The 18,929-nt window shown below is 37.1% G+C and overlaps 1 protein-coding gene across 1 annotated transcript in view; it reads left to right on the top strand.

Moving 5' to 3' along the window:
* The window catches only part of LOC102805626 (uncharacterized), a 28,068-nt gene extending 12,393 nt beyond the window's left edge, over window positions 1–15,675 (top strand). The window contains exons 2-11 of the mRNA XM_085492058.1: window positions 239–816; window positions 1,259–1,419; window positions 1,531–1,592; window positions 1,723–1,787; window positions 10,351–10,416; window positions 10,641–10,737; window positions 11,343–11,465; window positions 12,022–12,099; window positions 12,889–12,966; window positions 13,747–15,675. Of these exons, the coding sequence (XP_085348184.1) occupies window positions 239–816; window positions 1,259–1,419; window positions 1,531–1,592; window positions 1,723–1,787; window positions 10,351–10,416; window positions 10,641–10,737; window positions 11,343–11,465; window positions 12,022–12,099; window positions 12,889–12,966; window positions 13,747–13,854 (1,416 nt within the window). The 3' untranslated portion in view covers window positions 13,855–15,675. The remainder of the gene's footprint in view (window positions 1–238; window positions 817–1,258; window positions 1,420–1,530; window positions 1,593–1,722; window positions 1,788–10,350; window positions 10,417–10,640; window positions 10,738–11,342; window positions 11,466–12,021; window positions 12,100–12,888; window positions 12,967–13,746) is intronic.
* Window positions 15,676–18,929: the final 3,254 nt, after the last annotated feature.

The following is an 18,929-nucleotide window of genomic DNA, read 5'->3' as shown; positions in this document are numbered from 1 at the left end:
TGTTTTTTTTATAACCAAACTGTGAACCAAACACATGAAAGCTCACTCACATACTGCAAAAAGCATTGACCAATATGTGGGCAACAATTGCAAGATTAAATAAAATAAAAAATATGACAAATAAAAAGTTATTCATTACTACTAATGTGTACCCTATTTTTATTTTCAATGTTACCTGGAATTTTACAGAGAATGACAATAAACCATTGAACCTTTTGATTTTTCTACTTCTACACAGGATGCTGTTGAAAGGGAAATATTACACCTTCGAGAAACTTACAGTCAGGGATCCCACTCAGAGAGTGAAATGGAATTTGATGATTCTCAGAACTTTGATGAACTATGTCAAGCTATGAATGTGCAAAGCAGTGTCAGAAGTCAACCGCAGCAGTCACATACTTCATCAAGCACTACTGCAAGCTGTTCCCCAAGAGTTAGGGGTGAAAGTCCACAAAGAAGACATCTGTCCATGGTCTCTAGAACCTCTCCCATACAGGAAGAAACTAATGGTAATGGTTCAGAAGCTAAAAAACCATCACTATCTTCCAAGATACTGGCTCTCTCTAAAAGTATTGGTAGTGCATCAGGGAGACAACCATCTTCAACTGGCAGGTCTGCTGCACCCTGGAAAAAATTCAGTCAGAGGAGCAGTCAAGCCTCATCAGCGGACAGTGAAGAACTAGATTTGTCTTTATTCCGAGGAAGGAGTCAAGTTAGAGCAGCCCTATCTTCTACTACATCCACGGCATCATCATCAAGTTGCCGGGGCAGAAGTCCTAGCAGATCCGTGAGAAGATCCACTGATAGAATGTTCAGGTATGACTATTCTACATATTCAGTTGTTCTTAAAAAAAATAATGATTTTGTTAACCACAGGTTATTCACAGTGTTGGATATGCCAGATAACAATATTAATATAAGGAGTAGAGCCTTTTAATGATTCCCTAGTCATCAACAAAAAGCAGTGCCCCCCTAAGTTTAAGTATGTTCTACTTGAATGAATTTTACAAACTTATTTCAGTTGTCGAATTGGGTTCTTCAAAATTGAGTGCATAGGTAATAGTTTTGACTGATATAACTTTTCTTAGAGACTGATTTTTGAAGTGAAACTGTATATTTTGTTCTCTTCCCCCGCAAACTTTTCTTAAAATATTTGCCTTGATAGGTGCAGGCAATTACAGTCACTGACTAATTACAGATAGCTATGTATGATATATTTTAAAATTTGCTAAATTTTGTCTTTTTCAAATCTATCCAGACTTGAAACTCCAACCACACCATCGTCACTGTACAGACATGAACCACCAGAAAGGGATTTGTCCAGCATTAGCATAACTCAACAAGCAGCCAGAGTGACCAGCTCACCAAGTAGTGTATCATCTACAACATTGGAAACAAGGATAGTGCCTAGACCTGTTGGTAAGCATCTCCTTTACTGAAGTAACCTACTGACTGAAATAAAACATGTTTCTAACTGTATGCCATGTGTTACAATTGTAAATCTAACTTTAATTCCTAATTCATCTACAGGGTCAATATCTACAGATTATCATTGCATTGGCAATCAAGCCTCACAGGCGCTGCTAAGTGAGGTAAGATACATCATATAAACTGTTCACAGAGTAACTAGAAACATCTATTTTAACAATGTAACCTTTCTTTCAAGTGTTTATTCCATTGAATGTTTATGTAATATAATTGATTTCATTATTCCCGGACTAGATTATCCTTGCTGGGAGGTTTGATCCAAGACATCCCCAACAGCCAAGTGAGGCTGGTGGTTGGAGGTACGTAAAAATTCCATACATTGAGTTACGGTACATTGGCTTGCACAGTGAGGAATTTTGATATATGCCAGACAACTTACTGATACAAAGCACATATGTATGCATTAAGATTTTATTTTTAAAGGTCTATGTTACCCATACTGACAAATATACACACATTTCACAGGAATAATTTTGCTTTCATATTACCACTATTTCTCTCGAAAATAAAGCAGTATATAAATTATTTTTAAGTTCCAAAAACAATCAATGAAAACAGACTTAAATGAATATAGCGCCACCCAGTGTTCAATAAAATAAATGGTATTACCAAGTCAAAGTATATCAAATGTATTATTATTAGAGTGCCTCCCCAATAGAAGTGTATATAAATAAAAAATTGTGTTTGCTAATACTGAATTATTAAAATATTAATTATAGTTCTTTGATATTAGACACCTCTTTATATTAGCTAAGAGCATCTGCTTCTAATAGAGCAAATATGCTCTTCTGTGTATGTCATGATGTCCCCTAAGTCACCAAAATATGTCGTTGTAGCAGTCTCAAGTCATCTAGTATTTGTCATTGTAGCTCCCTCAAGTCAGCAAGTATATTTCCCTCAGTTCCTACACACACCTAGTATTTGTCATTGTAGCTGTCTCAAGTCACCAAGTATATTTCCCTCAGTTCATACACACACCTAGTATTTGTCATTACAGCTCCCTCAAGTCACCTAGTATATTTTCTCTCAGTTCCTACACACACCTAGTATTTGTCATTACAGCTCCCTCAAGTCACCTAGTATATTTTCTCTCAGTTCCTACACACACCTAGTATTTGTCATTACAGCTCCCTCAAGTCACCTAGTATATTTCCCTCAGTTCATACACACACCTAGTATTTGTCATTACAGCTCCCTCAAGTTACCAAGTATATTTCCCTCAGTTCCTACACACATCTAGTGTTTGTCATTACAGCTCCCTCAAGTCACCTAGTATATTTCCCTCAGTTGCTACACACACCTAGTATTTGTCATTACAGCTCCCTCAAGTCACCTAGTATATTTCCCTCAGTTCATACACACACCTAGTATTTGTCATTACAGCTCCCTCAAGTCACCTAGTATATTTCCCTCAGTTCATACACACACCTAGTATTTGTCATTACAGCTCCCTCAAGTCACCTAGTATATTTCCCTCAGTTGCTACACACACCTAGTATTTGTCATTACAGCTCCCTTAAGTCACCTAGTATATTTCCCTCAGTTCCTACACACACCTAGTGTTTGTCATTGTAGCTGTCTCAAGTCACCAAGTATATTTCCCTCAGTTCATACACACACCTAGTATTTGTCATTACAGCTCCCTCAAGTCACCAAGTATATTTCCCTCAGTTGCTACACACACCTAGTATTTGTCATTACAGCTCCCTCAAGTCACCTAGTATATTTCCCTCAGTTCCTACACACACCTAGTATTTGTCATTACAGCTCCCTCAAGTCACCAAGTATATTTTCTCTCAGTTCCTACACACACCTAGTATTTGTCATTGTAGCTCCCTCAAGTCACCAAGAATATTTCCCTCAGTTCCCACACACACCTAGTATTTATCATTACAGCTCCCTCAAGTCACCAAGTATATTTCCCTCAGTTGCTACACACACCTAGTATTTGTCATTGTAGCTCCCTCAAGTCACCAAGAATATTTCCCTCAGTTCCCACACACACCTAGTATTTATCATTACAGCTCCCTCAAGTCACCTAGTATATGTCCCTCAGTTGCTACACACACCTAGTATTTGTCATTACAGCTCCCTCAAGTCACCTAGTATATGTCCCTCAGTTCCTACACACACCTAGTATTTGTCATTACAGCTCCCTCAAGTCACCTAGTATATGTCCCTCAGTTGCTACACACACCTAGTATTTGTCATTACAGCTCCCTCAAGTCACCTAGTATATGTCCCTCAGTTCCTACACACACCTAGTATTTGTCATTACAGCTCCCTCAAGTCACCAAGTATATTTCCCTCAGTTCCTACACACACCTAGTATTTATCATTACAGCTCCCTCAAGTCACCTAGTATATTTTCTCTCAGTTCCTACACACACCTAGTATTTGTCATTGTAGCTGTCTCAAGTCACCAAGTATATTTCCCTCAGTTCCTACACACACCTAGTATTTGTCATTACAGCTCCCTCAAGTCACCTAGTATATTTCCCTCAGTTCATACACACACCTAGTATTTGTCATTACAGCTCCCTCAAGTCACCAAGTATATTTCCCTCAGTTCCTACACACACCTAGTATTTATCATTACAGCTCCCTCAAGTCACCTAGTATATTTTCTCTCAGTTCCTACACACACCTAGTATTTGTCATTACAGCTCCCTCAAGTCACCAAGTATATTTTCTCTCAGTTCCTACACACACCTAGTATTTGTCATTACAGCTCCCTCAAGTCACCAAGTATATTTTCTCTCAGTTCCTACACACACCTAGTATTTGTCATTGTAGCTCCCTCAAGCCACCTAGTATATTTTCTCTCAGTTCCCACACACACCTAGTATTTGTCATTGTAGCTGTCTCAAGTCACCAAGTATATTTTCTCTCAGTTCCTACACACACCTAGTATTTGTCATTGTAGCTCCCTCAAGTCACCTAGTATATTTCCCTCAGTTCCTACACACACCTAGTATTTGTCATTACAGCTCCCTCAAGTCACCAAGTATATTTCCCTCAGTTCCTACACACACCAAGTATTTGTCATTACAGCTCCCTCAAGTCACCTAGTATATTTTCTCTCAGTTCCTACACACACCTAGTATTTGTCATTGTAGCTCCCTCAAGTCACCTAGTATATTTCCCTCAGTTCCTACACACACCTAGTATTTGTCATTGTAGCTGTCTCAAGTCACCTAGTATATTTCCCTCAGTTCCTACACACACCTAGTATTTGTCATTGTAGCTGTCTCAAGTCACCTAGTATATTTCCTTTAGTTCCTACACACACCTAGTATTTGTCATTACAGCTCTCTCAAGTCACCTAGTATATTTCCCTCAGTTCCTACACACACCTAGTATTTGTCATTGTAGCTGTCTCAAGTCACCTAGTATATTTCCCTCAGTTCCTACACACACCTAGTATTTGTCATTACAGCTCCCTCAAGTCACCTAGTATATTTTCTTTCAGTTCCTACACACACCTAGTATTTGTCATTACAGCTCCCTCAAGTCACCTAGTATATTTTCTCTCAGTTCCTACACACACCTAGTATTTGTCATTACAGCTCCCTCAAGTCACCTAGTATATTTCCCTCAGTTCCTACACACACCTAGTATTTATCATTACAGCTCCCTCAAGTCACCTAGTATATTTCCCTCAGTTCCTACACACACCTAGTATTTGTCATTACAGCTCCCTCAAGTCACCTAGTATATTTCCCTCAGTTCATACACACACCTAGTATTTGTCATTACAGCTCCCTCAAGTCACCTAGTATATTTCCCTCAGTTCATACACACACCTAGTATTTGTCATTACAGCTCCCTCAAGTCACCTAGTATATTTCCCTCAGTTGCTACACACACCTAGTATTTGTCATTACAGCTCCCTCAAGTCACCTAGTATATTTCCCTCAGTTCCTACACACACCTAGTGTTTGTCATTGTAGCTGTCTCAAGTCACCAAGTATATTTCCCTCAGTTCATACACACACCTAGTATTTGTCATTACAGCTCCCTCAAGTCACCAAGTATATTTCCCTCAGTTGCTACACACACCTAGTATTTGTCATTACAGCTCCCTCAAGTCACCTAGTATATTTCCCTCAGTTCCTACACACACCTAGTATTTGTCATTACAGCTCCCTCAAGTCACCAAGTATATTTTCTCTCAGTTCCCACACACACCTAGTATTTATCATTACAGCTCCCTCAAGTCACCTAGTATATGTCCCTCAGTTCCTACACACACCTAGTATTTGTCATTACAGCTCCCTCAAGTCACCTAGTATATGTCCCTCAGTTGCTACACACACCTAGTATTTGTCATTACAGCTCCCTCAAGTCACCTAGTATATGTCCCTCAGTTCCTACACACACCTAGTATTTGTCATTACAGCTCCCTCAAGTCACCAAGTATATTTCCCTCAGTTCCTACACACACCTAGTATTTATCATTACAGCTCCCTCAAGTCACCTAGTATATTTTCTCTCAGTTCCTACACACACCTAGTATTTGTCATTGTAGCTGTCTCAAGTCACCAAGTATATTTCCCTCAGTTCCTACACACACCTAGTATTTGTCATTACAGCTCCCTCAAGTCACCTAGTATATTTCCCTCAGTTCATACACACACCTAGTATTTGTCATTACAGCTCCCTCAAGTCACCAAGTATATTTCCCTCAGTTCCTACACACACCTAGTATTTATCATTACAGCTCCCTCAAGTCACCTAGTATATTTTCTCTCAGTTCCTACACACACCTAGTATTTGTCATTACAGCTCCCTCAAGTCACCAAGTATATTTTCTCTCAGTTCCTACACACACCTAGTATTTGTCATTACAGCTCCCTCAAGTCACCAAGTATATTTTCTCTCAGTTCCTACACACACCTAGTATTTGTCATTGTAGCTCCCTCAAGCCACCTAGTATATTTTCTCTCAGTTCCCACACACACCTAGTATTTGTCATTGTAGCTGTCTCAAGTCACCAAGTATATTTTCTCTCAGTTCCTACACACACCTAGTATTTGTCATTGTAGCTCCCTCAAGTCACCTAGTATATTTCCCTCAGTTCCTACACACACCTAGTATTTGTCATTACAGCTCCCTCAAGTCACCAAGTATATTTCCCTCAGTTCCTACACACACCAAGTATTTGTCATTACAGCTCCCTCAAGTCACCTAGTATATTTTCTCTCAGTTCCTACACACACCTAGTATTTGTCATTGTAGCTCCCTCAAGTCACCTAGTATATTTCCCTCAGTTCCTACACACACCTAGTATTTGTCATTGTAGCTGTCTCAAGTCACCTAGTATATTTCCCTCAGTTCCTACACACACCTAGTATTTGTCATTGTAGCTGTCTCAAGTCACCTAGTATATTTCCTTTAGTTCCTACACACACCTAGTATTTGTCATTACAGCTCTCTCAAGTCACCTAGTATATTTCCCTCAGTTCCTACACACACCTAGTATTTGTCATTGTAGCTGTCTCAAGTCACCTAGTATATTTCCCTCAGTTCCTACACACACCTAGTATTTGTCATTACAGCTCCCTCAAGTCACCTAGTATATTTTCTTTCAGTTCCTACACACACCTAGTATTTGTCATTACAGCTCCCTCAAGTCACCTAGTATATTTTCTCTCAGTTCCTACACACACCTAGTATTTGTCATTACAGCTCCCTCAAGTCACCTAGTATATTTCCCTCAGTTCCTACACACACCTAGTATTTATCATTACAGCTCCCTCAAGTCACCTAGTATATTTCCCTCAGTTCCTACACACACCTAGTATTTGTCATTACAGCTCCCTCAATTCACCTAGTATATTTCCCTCAGTTCATACACACACCTAGTATTTGTCATTACAGCTCCCTCAAGTCACCTAGTATATTTCCCTCAGTTCATACACACACCTAGTATTTGTCATTACAGCTCCCTCAAGTCACCTAGTATATTTCCCTCAGTTGCTACACACACCTAGTATTTGTCATTACAGCTCCCTCAAGTCACCTAGTATATTTCCCTCAGTTCCTACACACACCTAGTGTTTGTCATTGTAGCTGTCTCAAGTCACCAAGTATATTTCCCTCAGTTCATACACACACCTAGTATTTGTCATTACAGCTCCCTCAAGTCACCAAGTATATTTCCCTCAGTTGCTACACACACCTAGTATTTGTCATTACAGCTCCCTCAAGTCACCTAGTATATTTCCCTCAGTTCCTACACACACCTAGTATTTGTCATTACAGCTCCCTCAAGTCACCAAGTATATTTTCTCTCAGTTCCTACACACACCTAGTATTTGTCATTGTAGCTCCCTCAAGTCACCAAGAATATTTCCCTCAGTTCCCACACACACCTAGTATTTATCATTACAGCTCCCTCAAGTCACCAAGTATATTTCCCTCAGTTGCTACACACACCTAGTATTTGTCATTGTAGCTCCCTCAAGTCACCAAGAATATTTCCCTCAGTTCCCACACACACCTAGTATTTATCATTACAGCTCCCTCAAGTCACCTAGTATATGTCCCTCAGTTCCTACACACACCTAGTATTTGTCATTGTAGCTCCCTCAAGTCACCTAGTATATTTCCCTCAGTTCCTACACACACCTAGTATTTATCATTACAGCTCCCTCAAGTCACCTAGTATATTTCCCTCAGTTGCTACACACACCTAGTATTTGTCATTACAGCTCCCTCAAGTCACCTAGTATATGTCCCTCAGTTCCTACACACACCTAGTATTTGTCATTACAGCTCCCTCAAGTCACCAAGTATATTTCCCTCAGTTCCTACACACACCTAGTATTTATCATTACAGCTCCCTCAAGTCACCTAGTATATTTTCTCTCAGTTCCTACACACACCTAGTATTTGTCATTACAGCTCCCTCAAGTCACCTAGTATATTTCCCTCAGTTCCTACACACACCTAGTATTTGTCATTGTAGCTGTCTCAAGTCACCAAGTATATTTCCCTCAGTTCCTACACACACGTAGTATTTGTCATTACAGCTCCCTCAAGTCACCTAGTATATTTCCCTCAGTTCATACACACACCTAGTATTTGTCATTACAGCTCCCTCAAGTCACCAAGTATATTTCCCTCAGTTCCTACACACACCTAGTATTTATCATTACAGCTCCCTCAAGTCACCTAGTATATTTTCTCTCAGTTCCTACACACACCTAGTATTTGTCATTACAGCTCCCTCAAGTCACCAAGTATATTTTCTCTCAGTTCCTACACACACCTAGTATTTGTCATTACAGCTCCCTCAAGTCACCAAGTATATTTTCTCTCAGTTCCTACACACACCTAGTATTTGTCATTGTAGCTCCCTCAAGTCACCTAGTATATTTTCTCTCAGTTCCCACACACACCTAGTATTTGTCATTGTAGCTGTCTCAAGTCACCAAGTATATTTTCTCTCAGTTCCTACACACACCTAGTATTTGTCATTGTAGCTCCCTCAAGTCACCTAGTATATTTCCCTCAGTTCCTACACACACCTAGTATTTGTCATTACAGCTCCCTCAAGTCACCAAGTATATTTCCCTCAGTTCCTACACACACCTAGTATTTGTCATTACAGCTCCCTCAAGTCACCTAGTATATTTTCTCTCAGTTCCTACACACACCTAGTATTTGTCATTGTAGCTCCCTCAAGTCACCTAGTATATTTCCCTCAGTTCCTACACACACCTAGTATTTGTCATTGTAGCTGTCTCAAGTCACCTAGTATATTTCCCTCAGTTCCTACACACACCTAGTATTTGTCATTACAGCTCCCTCAAGTCACCTAGTATATTTTCTCTCAGTTCCTACACACACCTAGTATTTGTCATTGTAGCTGTCTCAAGTCACCTAGTATATTTCCTTTAGTTCCTACACACACCTAGTATTTGTCATTACAGCTCTCTCAAGTCACCTAGTATATTTCCCTCAGTTCCTACACACACCTAGTATTTGTCATTGTAGCTGTCTCAAGTCACCTAGTATATTTCCCTCAGTTCCTACACACACCTAGTATTTGTCATTACAGCTCCCTCAAGTCACCTAGTATATTTTCTTTCAGTTCCTACACACACCTAGTATTTGTCATTGTAGCTGTCTCAAGTCACCTATTATATTTCCCTCAGTTCCTACACACACCTAGTATTTGTCATTACAGCTCCCTCAAGTCACCTAGTATATTTTCTCTCAGTTCCTACACACACCTAGTATTTGTCATTACAGCTCCCTCAAGTCACCTAGTATATTTCCCTCAGTTCCTACACACACCTAGTATTTATCATTACAGCTCCCTCAAGTCACCTAGTATATTTCCCTCAGTTCCTACACACACCTAGTATTTGTCATTACAGCTCCCTCAAGTCACCTAGTATATTTCCCTCAGTTCCTACACACACCTAGTATTTATCATTACAGCTCCCTCAAGTCACCTAGTATATTTCCCTCAGTTCCTACACACACCTAGTATTTGTCATTGTAGCTCCCTCAAGTCACCAAGTATATGTCCCTCAGTTCCTACACACACCTAGTATTTGTCATTGTAGCTGTCTCAAGTCACCTAGTATATTTCCCTCAGTTCCTACACACACCTAGTATTTGTCATTGTAGCTCCCTCAAGTCACCTAGTATATTTAATTCCAGTTCCCTCAAGTCACCCAGTATATGTCTTTGTAGCCCCAAATTACCTAGTAGTTGTAATTACTGCTTCCCCAAGTCACGTAGTATAATATTCTTACAGTTACAGTACACCAAGTATATATTCTGGCAGCTTTCCTGAGTCACTGAGTTATAACATTCTTGAAATATTCTATTTATTGTTCATAGCTTTCAAGGTATAGAAAGGGATGTTGTTATCCTGCGTAAAGAACACACCAACAACCCAGTCCATAGGTAAGTCACTTGAGTCAATGGGATATCGCCTACAAGATTGTGGCTGATTGGCTACCCAACCCTAAAACAGTCAGGCCAATCACAGAGCAGCTTGTTTCTTGACAGATTTTCTCAATGTACTGAATTCTGCTCTGTAAATATGCTTTGACTGAATAATACTCTGAAATCGTAGATTTTTGAAGTCTGTGTCTTGTATGATAATCTAATATATTCTTTTTCCCCAGTTTTATGGGCATAGGAATAATCCAGGCTCCTGCTAGTTCAGTCTACAACATCATTCGAAATCCATCAACCAGATACCTGTATGACAGAATGCTGAAGGTAAATTGGATTCTTTCACACAATTGCCATATTGAAGGCAGCGACAATTGCTGTATTTCTCAGATTGATGAAACTTTTAAAATATTATGTCGGTTTATCTGGTTCTAAAAAGTTGCGTTTTGATCAATGCTGAGTCTCGTTTGCTGCAGTACTCTGCAATTGATGTCTATACATTTTGTGGGAAAAAAGGATTAAAAATAGTGTAGTGTATTTCATGATTTCATTCACCACCCTCACGTTACACTAACTACCACCATGAATGTATATGCTATAGCTTGCAAATAGAATAATTTTAATTTGCCTGATTTCGTAAACACAATTATCCTGTGACTTGCATGTATAAAATCATCTGAATATTTCTCCCCCAAAACATTTATCCTAAATAAACTGTGAAAATAAAGTATTTCATAGTCCATATATTGTCATATCTTTATCAGCTTATCAGATATATTTGTGCCAAATGCCCACTTCAATATTGACGGGCAAGCTGGAATAATAGACACATTTTACTTTCTGCATGTTTACCCAGACTGAAGAAGTTTGGGTCTCTCTGTGTTAGTTTGATTATTAGTTTAACAAATGTTTCAATTTATCCTCACTTGTAGAAGCTGAAAGTAATAGACAAAGTGTGTGAAAATGTCCAAATAGTGTATATGCTACATGAGACCGCTCACTGTTTCCTAAATCAGAGTAGAGACGTATGCATTGTCCAGCATGATTCAGTACAGGTATGTCTACATATTCATTTGGTTCAAGAAATTTATTTGAGAATTTAGTCAAATCTGCTACACATTTTAACTATAAAAGGAATGTTTCAAACTTATTTTATCTGCATGTTGTGGCACACGTCACAAAGTACTAAGCTGACAATACCCCTTCCACCTCGCTATCACCCACACAACTGTACATAAGCATAATCAGTTAGGCATCTACTTTTTCAGGTCAATATTACGTGATTAACTTCATGACTTGCATGCATTTACAGAAATCAGTTTCAAATGAGCATAGTAATTGGGGGTCTGTGTAATGTGAACCCAGAAGGGAAAGTTCTAATAATACCAGGTCCAGAAATACTATTTTAGGGTTCTAAGTAGATTATGCTATTTGTTGTTATCAGCTGTTCTTTTACACCTATTAGGCTATGTAATGGAGTAGTTGATAACTGTAAGTGGCTTATTTCAAAGTTGGATGGGATCGTAATGATTATATCCATATGTACTACGTGATTTATTTCAACATTAAAAAGCCATTATTGTTTATTATTCTTTAATCCTTTCCTTGCAGGATGGCAGATATGTTGTAGCCGCCACTTCTGTACAACACCCCAGCTGCCCATCAACCGATAGTTCAGTTCGTGCAGAGGTATGTACAATATAAACTTTTTATTTTCTTTTGACAGGAATTGCCTTTTGGCAGAAAACCAAAGTGTGTTAGCTCAAGTGTTTTGACTTTTATTCTAAAGCTTGACAGAGCATGTCCAATACTTGGCATAGTGTGTATGCATTGGCATAAATTTTGTGCAAATCACTTTCTGCAACAGTGCTAATATTGAATTTCTGCAGGAATTACGCTTTATCAATCCCCTTGAAAGTGCAACCAACTCTGTTTTTTGGCTTGAAGGAATTCAATAATGCTATACTTTTTTCAAGGTTTAGATTACTTATCCCTTTCTGTTGAAATTGTTGCCTACCAAAGATGTGCATTGTTTTCAGTCTAGTAAATAGCAATTGAGTACTTCTATTTGACATTCCCCTTTCTTTGAAAGACCCTATATTCTCAAATCTAATGGGTGGTGCTCAAAACATCAATCTGTGAAAAAATTGTTGTTTAAACATGACAAAAAAAATGAACTCTTTGATAAAATGATGCCATTTCTGGGGACTTTTTTTGGTAAAAATTGTGTCATTCCAGTGAAATTTTATCTGAATTTGTTCCCTAAAACCTTACTTTTTTAAGGTTTTCCCAAATCTGACCCATGGAATTTTGTTGTCTAAAAAGTTGGCCCATATCTACAGATTTTTGGAGAAAAGTAACCCAGTGGGTCAGCCCATCACATATATACCTATCATATTTTGTATATTATTTTCTGATTTCATTCATAGCTGTAATTTGTTTTCACTGACTAATTATATTGGTGTTTTCACTTGCTAGGTAATTAGCGCTGGTGCTGTTATTGAACCTATCACGATTGGTAATAGAGAGTGTTGTAAAGTATTTTATATAACACAGGTATGTTGTCTTTTTCATTGTCTTTTTCATGTTTGTCAGCTTTTGATTGAATCTCTCAGTTGTGTGTATGTGTGTGTGTGTGTGGTACCAATGTTGTGATGACTTCAATTTAACTTTACAATGACTTGTGACGACAGGACCTACATTGTGACCATCCTCACTATTTTCATAATTTATATAATATTTAATCAAATTTAAGTAAAGTTTGGATAGCTTAGATTTAATAATAGGGGAAAGTATAGTTCAATTTATAGTAAAATTAATATAATTGTATTATAATATTGTACCATACCTACCCCCTTTACTAAACCTAAGCTTCGCAAACTTTTCCATGTTAAGTCACAGGATATTCAACTTTTATTTAATTAAAATGCAATTCTACATTAAATTGCATTGCAATTGAGTTTAATTAAACTCCAATTAAAACGCAGCCCTATATATAATAACACATTTTAATCAAGTTCATATCGCAACTATTTTAAAAGTTAATTTAACTATATTAAAAATTAATCGTATGTGTGTTGTTACAACGATGGTAAGTCGTGTTTGTGTGTCTGCATGCTGTGTTCAAATATTGAGATTTGTGTGTTCTAGCAATGTTAATCTTCTCTGCATACTAAGACTTGTACTGACACAGTCAATGAATTGCAAATCTGTATCTCTGAAAATAGGATAGGTCGGTTGGTGAAAAAAACACTAGTTTTAGAAATTGCATTCTTATGACCTTCTTGCTTTTTGCCACATTCACTCATGTTATGTCATTCTGCTTTTTCAATGTAGATTGATCTGAAAGGAGACCTGCCAATGAGACTTCTTAATTTGATCGCACGGCGACAACCATTATGCATCGCGTACATGAGAAGTTACATTGAGATTGGCGGACAGTAACAATACCTTGATTCCTCCAAGTTCATACGGAGTTGATGATATGAAAAAATTAAACTGAATTTGACGTTTAAACCAAAACCCCTGGATTTTGGTATACATGTATTTTACCAAAAAATACCAAATTTCCATTGGAGGATTTTGTTGGAAGGGGAAGCCTTACAACAAATATGAATATTTGTCTACCTGTAGAGATGGGAAGGTAAACAAGAAACAAAATGACAATGACTATTGAAAATTTATAAAGACTGCTGAGTATTCTGTTCCTTGGTGTTTAAACAGGATAGTTTTTAAAGGTTTATATTGTAATATAACAAAGAATTAATCTGTGGTACACACAGAAAGTTACACGATGTTTACTAAGTATATTACAAACTATTGCAAAGTGGTGATGTCACAAAGATCGTCTAATTTGAATATACATATATATATATACCACACTCCAGGAGTGATCACTGGAGATTTCATTTACATTGTAGAGGGGAAGGAAAAAACTTATTCAATCAAAATAATTTTTATTAAAAATAACCAAATATTATAATCCATCCATGATATGTGGTGCTTTTTACCATTACTAGGCCTGGCTGGAGAAAAACGTCCATAAGTTAACAAAAATATGTTTTTTTTTTGTGAATAATTTTGAGCTTTATTTAAATTAATGTGACATACTAGAGCAATATCTTCCGAATTGATATGTATATAGAATACAAACATCTAGTTTTCAATGAGCTTTAATACAACAAAATGCATCTTTTTTTGTTTTTAATTTAAGATTTTGAAGATTTTATGTGCCTTCATCTGCAATTAATTATTGCTGCATGGACTGAAGCGGTAAACTTGTATTTTAACATAATTCCACTATAGTAATCGTAATATAGAAGAAAAAAATGAAATCACAAAGAAAGCATATTTTCAAATCAAGAGAAAGATTATATATTTTTATGTGATTAAACTGTGTATAAACAAAAAATGTAGACTTGTACATACCTCCAAAATATAGATTTTTTTAAAAAACTAAAACGTAGGTACTGAGTATGCTAGTACTGGAAAATACACAATAATGAGTATGGGTTAAAGCATGTACAGTTATTTATTGTAATTTATGTTGTATTATTTTCAGTTGTTTATTGTGTCGTGTTTTATAACCCATAGAAATTTGTAGGGGAACACCCCAAGACTACAGAGATTTTTTCTTGCACATATTTATACAAATGCTTTTAAATAACCGCTTTGAGAGCATGCTCGCCATGTAAAAATTGTGCCCAAGATATTGTGTGTGAATAAAAAAAAATTATTTTTGCATGCAACTTTTTTTTTTTTACTGAAATTTCTTTTAAAGTCCCTGTATATCTTGTAATTATGTTGAAATTGCTCATATGTACAGAGTATTTGATTTATAAGGTGTATAGTATTATCGCCCAAGATAAGGTTATTTTTGTATTATTAAAGAATAAAAAGATTTTTTTTTCTCTTTCCAAAAACGAGAGGAGGGGCAAATATAAAAAGTTGAACTTTCCACCTGAGCATGATATTTATAATTCAGCTGCACAGTCTAAATTACTCCTTCCAACACAGTAGCTATCAACATGCCTTCTCTGTTTATATTCAAAACTTAAAGACATAGATAAGGTCATAAAGGGAGTGACGGGTTATGGTATACAATTTAGAGTGACTTGGCAGCAAGTTTCAAATGCTGCTTTTGTCTGTATTGAGCGGTTTTCTTCATACCAAATAAACTGAACGCAGCTCTTGTTTCATGCCAGAATCTGTTCATTTTCATTCATTCTTTTTTTTCATAGATAAATAAAACAATATGTTAATAAATTGTTGTTTATGATTTATATGTGTGTGAATTGATTAGTGTGACTAACTGTCAATAATATAAGCTTAGCAAATAAGCATGGGCAAATTTTTATTAGTTCCCGTCGTACTAAGTTTTAAACTGGAACTTATAATTTGGTCTCCATCTGTCCGTGCAGAGTCATATTTCAGAACTTTGTGGACCAAATCTGTTCATTCTTTACATGGGTTTAGTACTTTATCTGGGGCATACACATATTTAGTGGTTTATTGATTCAATATAGAATGGCTGACTGGCAGCGGAAATGTGTTATCTTATGCATATGCATGCTTTGTCAGTTTTTGTTCAAATTAGGTACATAGGATATGATAGGATATATGTCTATGACAATTTGTTTTACAATCGTATAAAAGATGGCCGACTGCATGGTGGCCATCTTGCTTTTGACATATTACTATATCTCCAAGGCTTAGGGACCCTTTTTAGTCCCCGTTCGGACGAAGTCCGAAAACGGGGACTTATGTTTTGACCTCCGTGTGTCCGTGCGTGTGTGCGTGCATCAGTGCGTGCGTCCGGACCTGTATCTTAGAAATGCCTGGACCAATCACAATCAAACTTCATACATACATCATACATGATACATATGCACGTCAATTCGTTTCACGATCTGATTCAAGATGACCGAATGGCGGCCATTTTTGTGCTAAAAATAATCAAAATCAAGATTTCTTGGCTGTTTACAGATGATTTTTTTCAAACTTGATACTAGTATATACATTAGACATTATAGGACCTTGATGCACATCATTTTGTTTTACGATCTGATTCAAGATGGCCGAATGGCGGCATTTTTGTGCTAAAAATCCTAAAAATCAAGCATTTCTCGGCTGTTTACAGATGGATTTTGTTCCAACTTGGTATATACATTAGACATTATGTTTTTCAGATAAGATTCAAAATGGTTGTCTGGCGGCCATTTTGTTTTAATGAATGTGGTTCTCGTGCCATATCTCTGACTTGCTTTCACTAATTATGTTTAAATTTTAAATATTCCTTATAAATCATGTCATAGATAGACAGATATATTGGTTTGACCATCCTATTTAAAATGGCCAAATGGTGGCCATTTTTGTGCTAAAAAATCATCAAATATCAAGCATTTCTGGGTGGATTTCGTTCAAACTTGGTACATACATTAGACATTACGGGTTCCCGATGCACGTTTGACTGATTATATTCAAATTTTATATATTCGTTATAAATCATGTTATATATATACATGTATTCAAAATGGCTGATTTTGAATGCTGTTCCAGAGTAAATGTAAATCATTTTAATGTTAAGAAATCATATTCCTGACATGGTTGTATTCCAGCTATATTACTATAAACAAAACTATATATCTTAAATTTGATAACTAACGGGGACTGTGCCATGCATGGCTTGTTTATTCATATTGGAATACATGTTCATGTCAATTTGTTTTTCATGATCAGATCAAAAGTGGCAGACTTGTTTTCAATGACTCTCTCTCATTTGCATCAAAATTTATAGTAATGTATGTTTAATGTGATGATTCATCAATTTGTGTGACCTTCGTCGAATATCACAGTGACACTCGGGCATATACTAATACAGACCAGTGACGTAATGTAATATCCCGTATAGACAATAGTCAACGAATAGTAAATCACATTACATTACATTACGTTGTGTCCTGTTCTAGAACTGTAACTCGATGCATGGCTGGAAGGAGATATGCCTATATTAGACATCCAGATATTACACGTAAGGAGAAAAGTGCAGATCTAAGGGAAGACATATATGCACTATGATACACAAACCACTACACTACATTACCATTTTATGTGGGGTAGGGTGAGAAGGGGTTTTCAGCCCTCCCGATAAATAGAAATGACAAAATACTGGATGTAGTAACAGTACCAATGTGTAACTAAACGTATTACACTATTGTGCCATAAGCTAGTGATCACATTTACTGGTAACTGTTTGTCTGTGTGGAAGTATACACACGCACAGGTCAACTACCCGTAAAAGACGTGCTCGGTATTTACTACTGCTGTTTTGAAACCGACCTGCTCCGCAGATGTTGCTCTGCAGATGTTGCATAATATAGAAATGACGTCATGTATTGGCGAAATCGTGCCACCGAGAAAATAAAGCTAGCAGATCTCTCTGATACTCCAGATTCACCAAAACTGGGCTTGTTCCATGCAGTGTATATTCTGCAGTAATGAGGTCGTGCACGTCAGGGGTTACCTTGGCTAAATAAACAATATAGGATGAAGACGTGTGCTCTCTCTCGCGTGTTAATAGTGCAATCATATATTTTAAGCCTTCCTGTGAAGTGAATGTGCTCTATGTATCAGCCTATATCAGCAGTTCCGGGATTTTTCACGGACATTTGTTATTTGTTGATCTAACTCATATCTTGTATTACATGAAATACGACAACCGTGGTTTTCCGTAGTAAATGAGGCTACCATATCTCAGTGTCACGTCATATGGGATTAGCCATCTCACTAAGAGCCTTTTAGAACCTCTTTGAAAAGTTCGAAAGTGTATTACGTGATGTCTTATGTAAAAGCATTATCAACATAAAAGATCGCTTTGTTATAAAGTTTGAGATATAAGTGCTGAGACGGATTCCCAATTCCTAAGTGGACTCCTTATTTATGTTCGATTTTACTCAACAGGTCATTACACCAGGTCATGTTGGGTCAGTATCGCAAATTCGTGACCTTCACTTTTATTCGTTTGTGTAAGTTGGAAATGGAATACCCCGCTGTTCGAAATAGGCAATGTGGACAACTTATTGCAGTAAAATTATAATCTATCTCAAATTGAACACTTCGTTTTAGGCGAGTGGCAAAATATAAAATAAATTCTACTTTATCTCAAATAAATATCAGACATTCAAACTAAATATCGAATTGATGTGTTTGCAATGCTCGTCAGTTGTATACAATTCGATAGGCAAATATTTGTATTTGTATAGGGATACTAACAATTCAGGTTTGTATTAAGTATTATAGAATAAACCAATGTCAAGTGTTGGATGTGGTTGTGATATTTTGCATAATTAGATAAAACTTCAACGTTTCTATTAATATAGAGTATACATGTTCAGCCGCCTTTAAAACACAAATCGGTGTTCGTTCGATCCTAGGCAATGGTAAGTCGTGCACTATGTTTTATTTTACAAATCCTGGACCTATTACAATATACGTAAGCTTGCTGTTACGGGGACTATGCC

This window comes from Saccoglossus kowalevskii, chromosome 2 (genome assembly GCF_978046115.1).
Source record: "Saccoglossus kowalevskii chromosome 2, keSacKowa6.1, whole genome shotgun sequence".
Classification (NCBI taxonomy): domain Eukaryota; kingdom Metazoa; phylum Hemichordata; class Enteropneusta; family Harrimaniidae; genus Saccoglossus; species Saccoglossus kowalevskii.
Note: the sequence above shows the minus strand (reverse complement) of the source record. Positions and strands in the feature narration are given on the sequence as shown.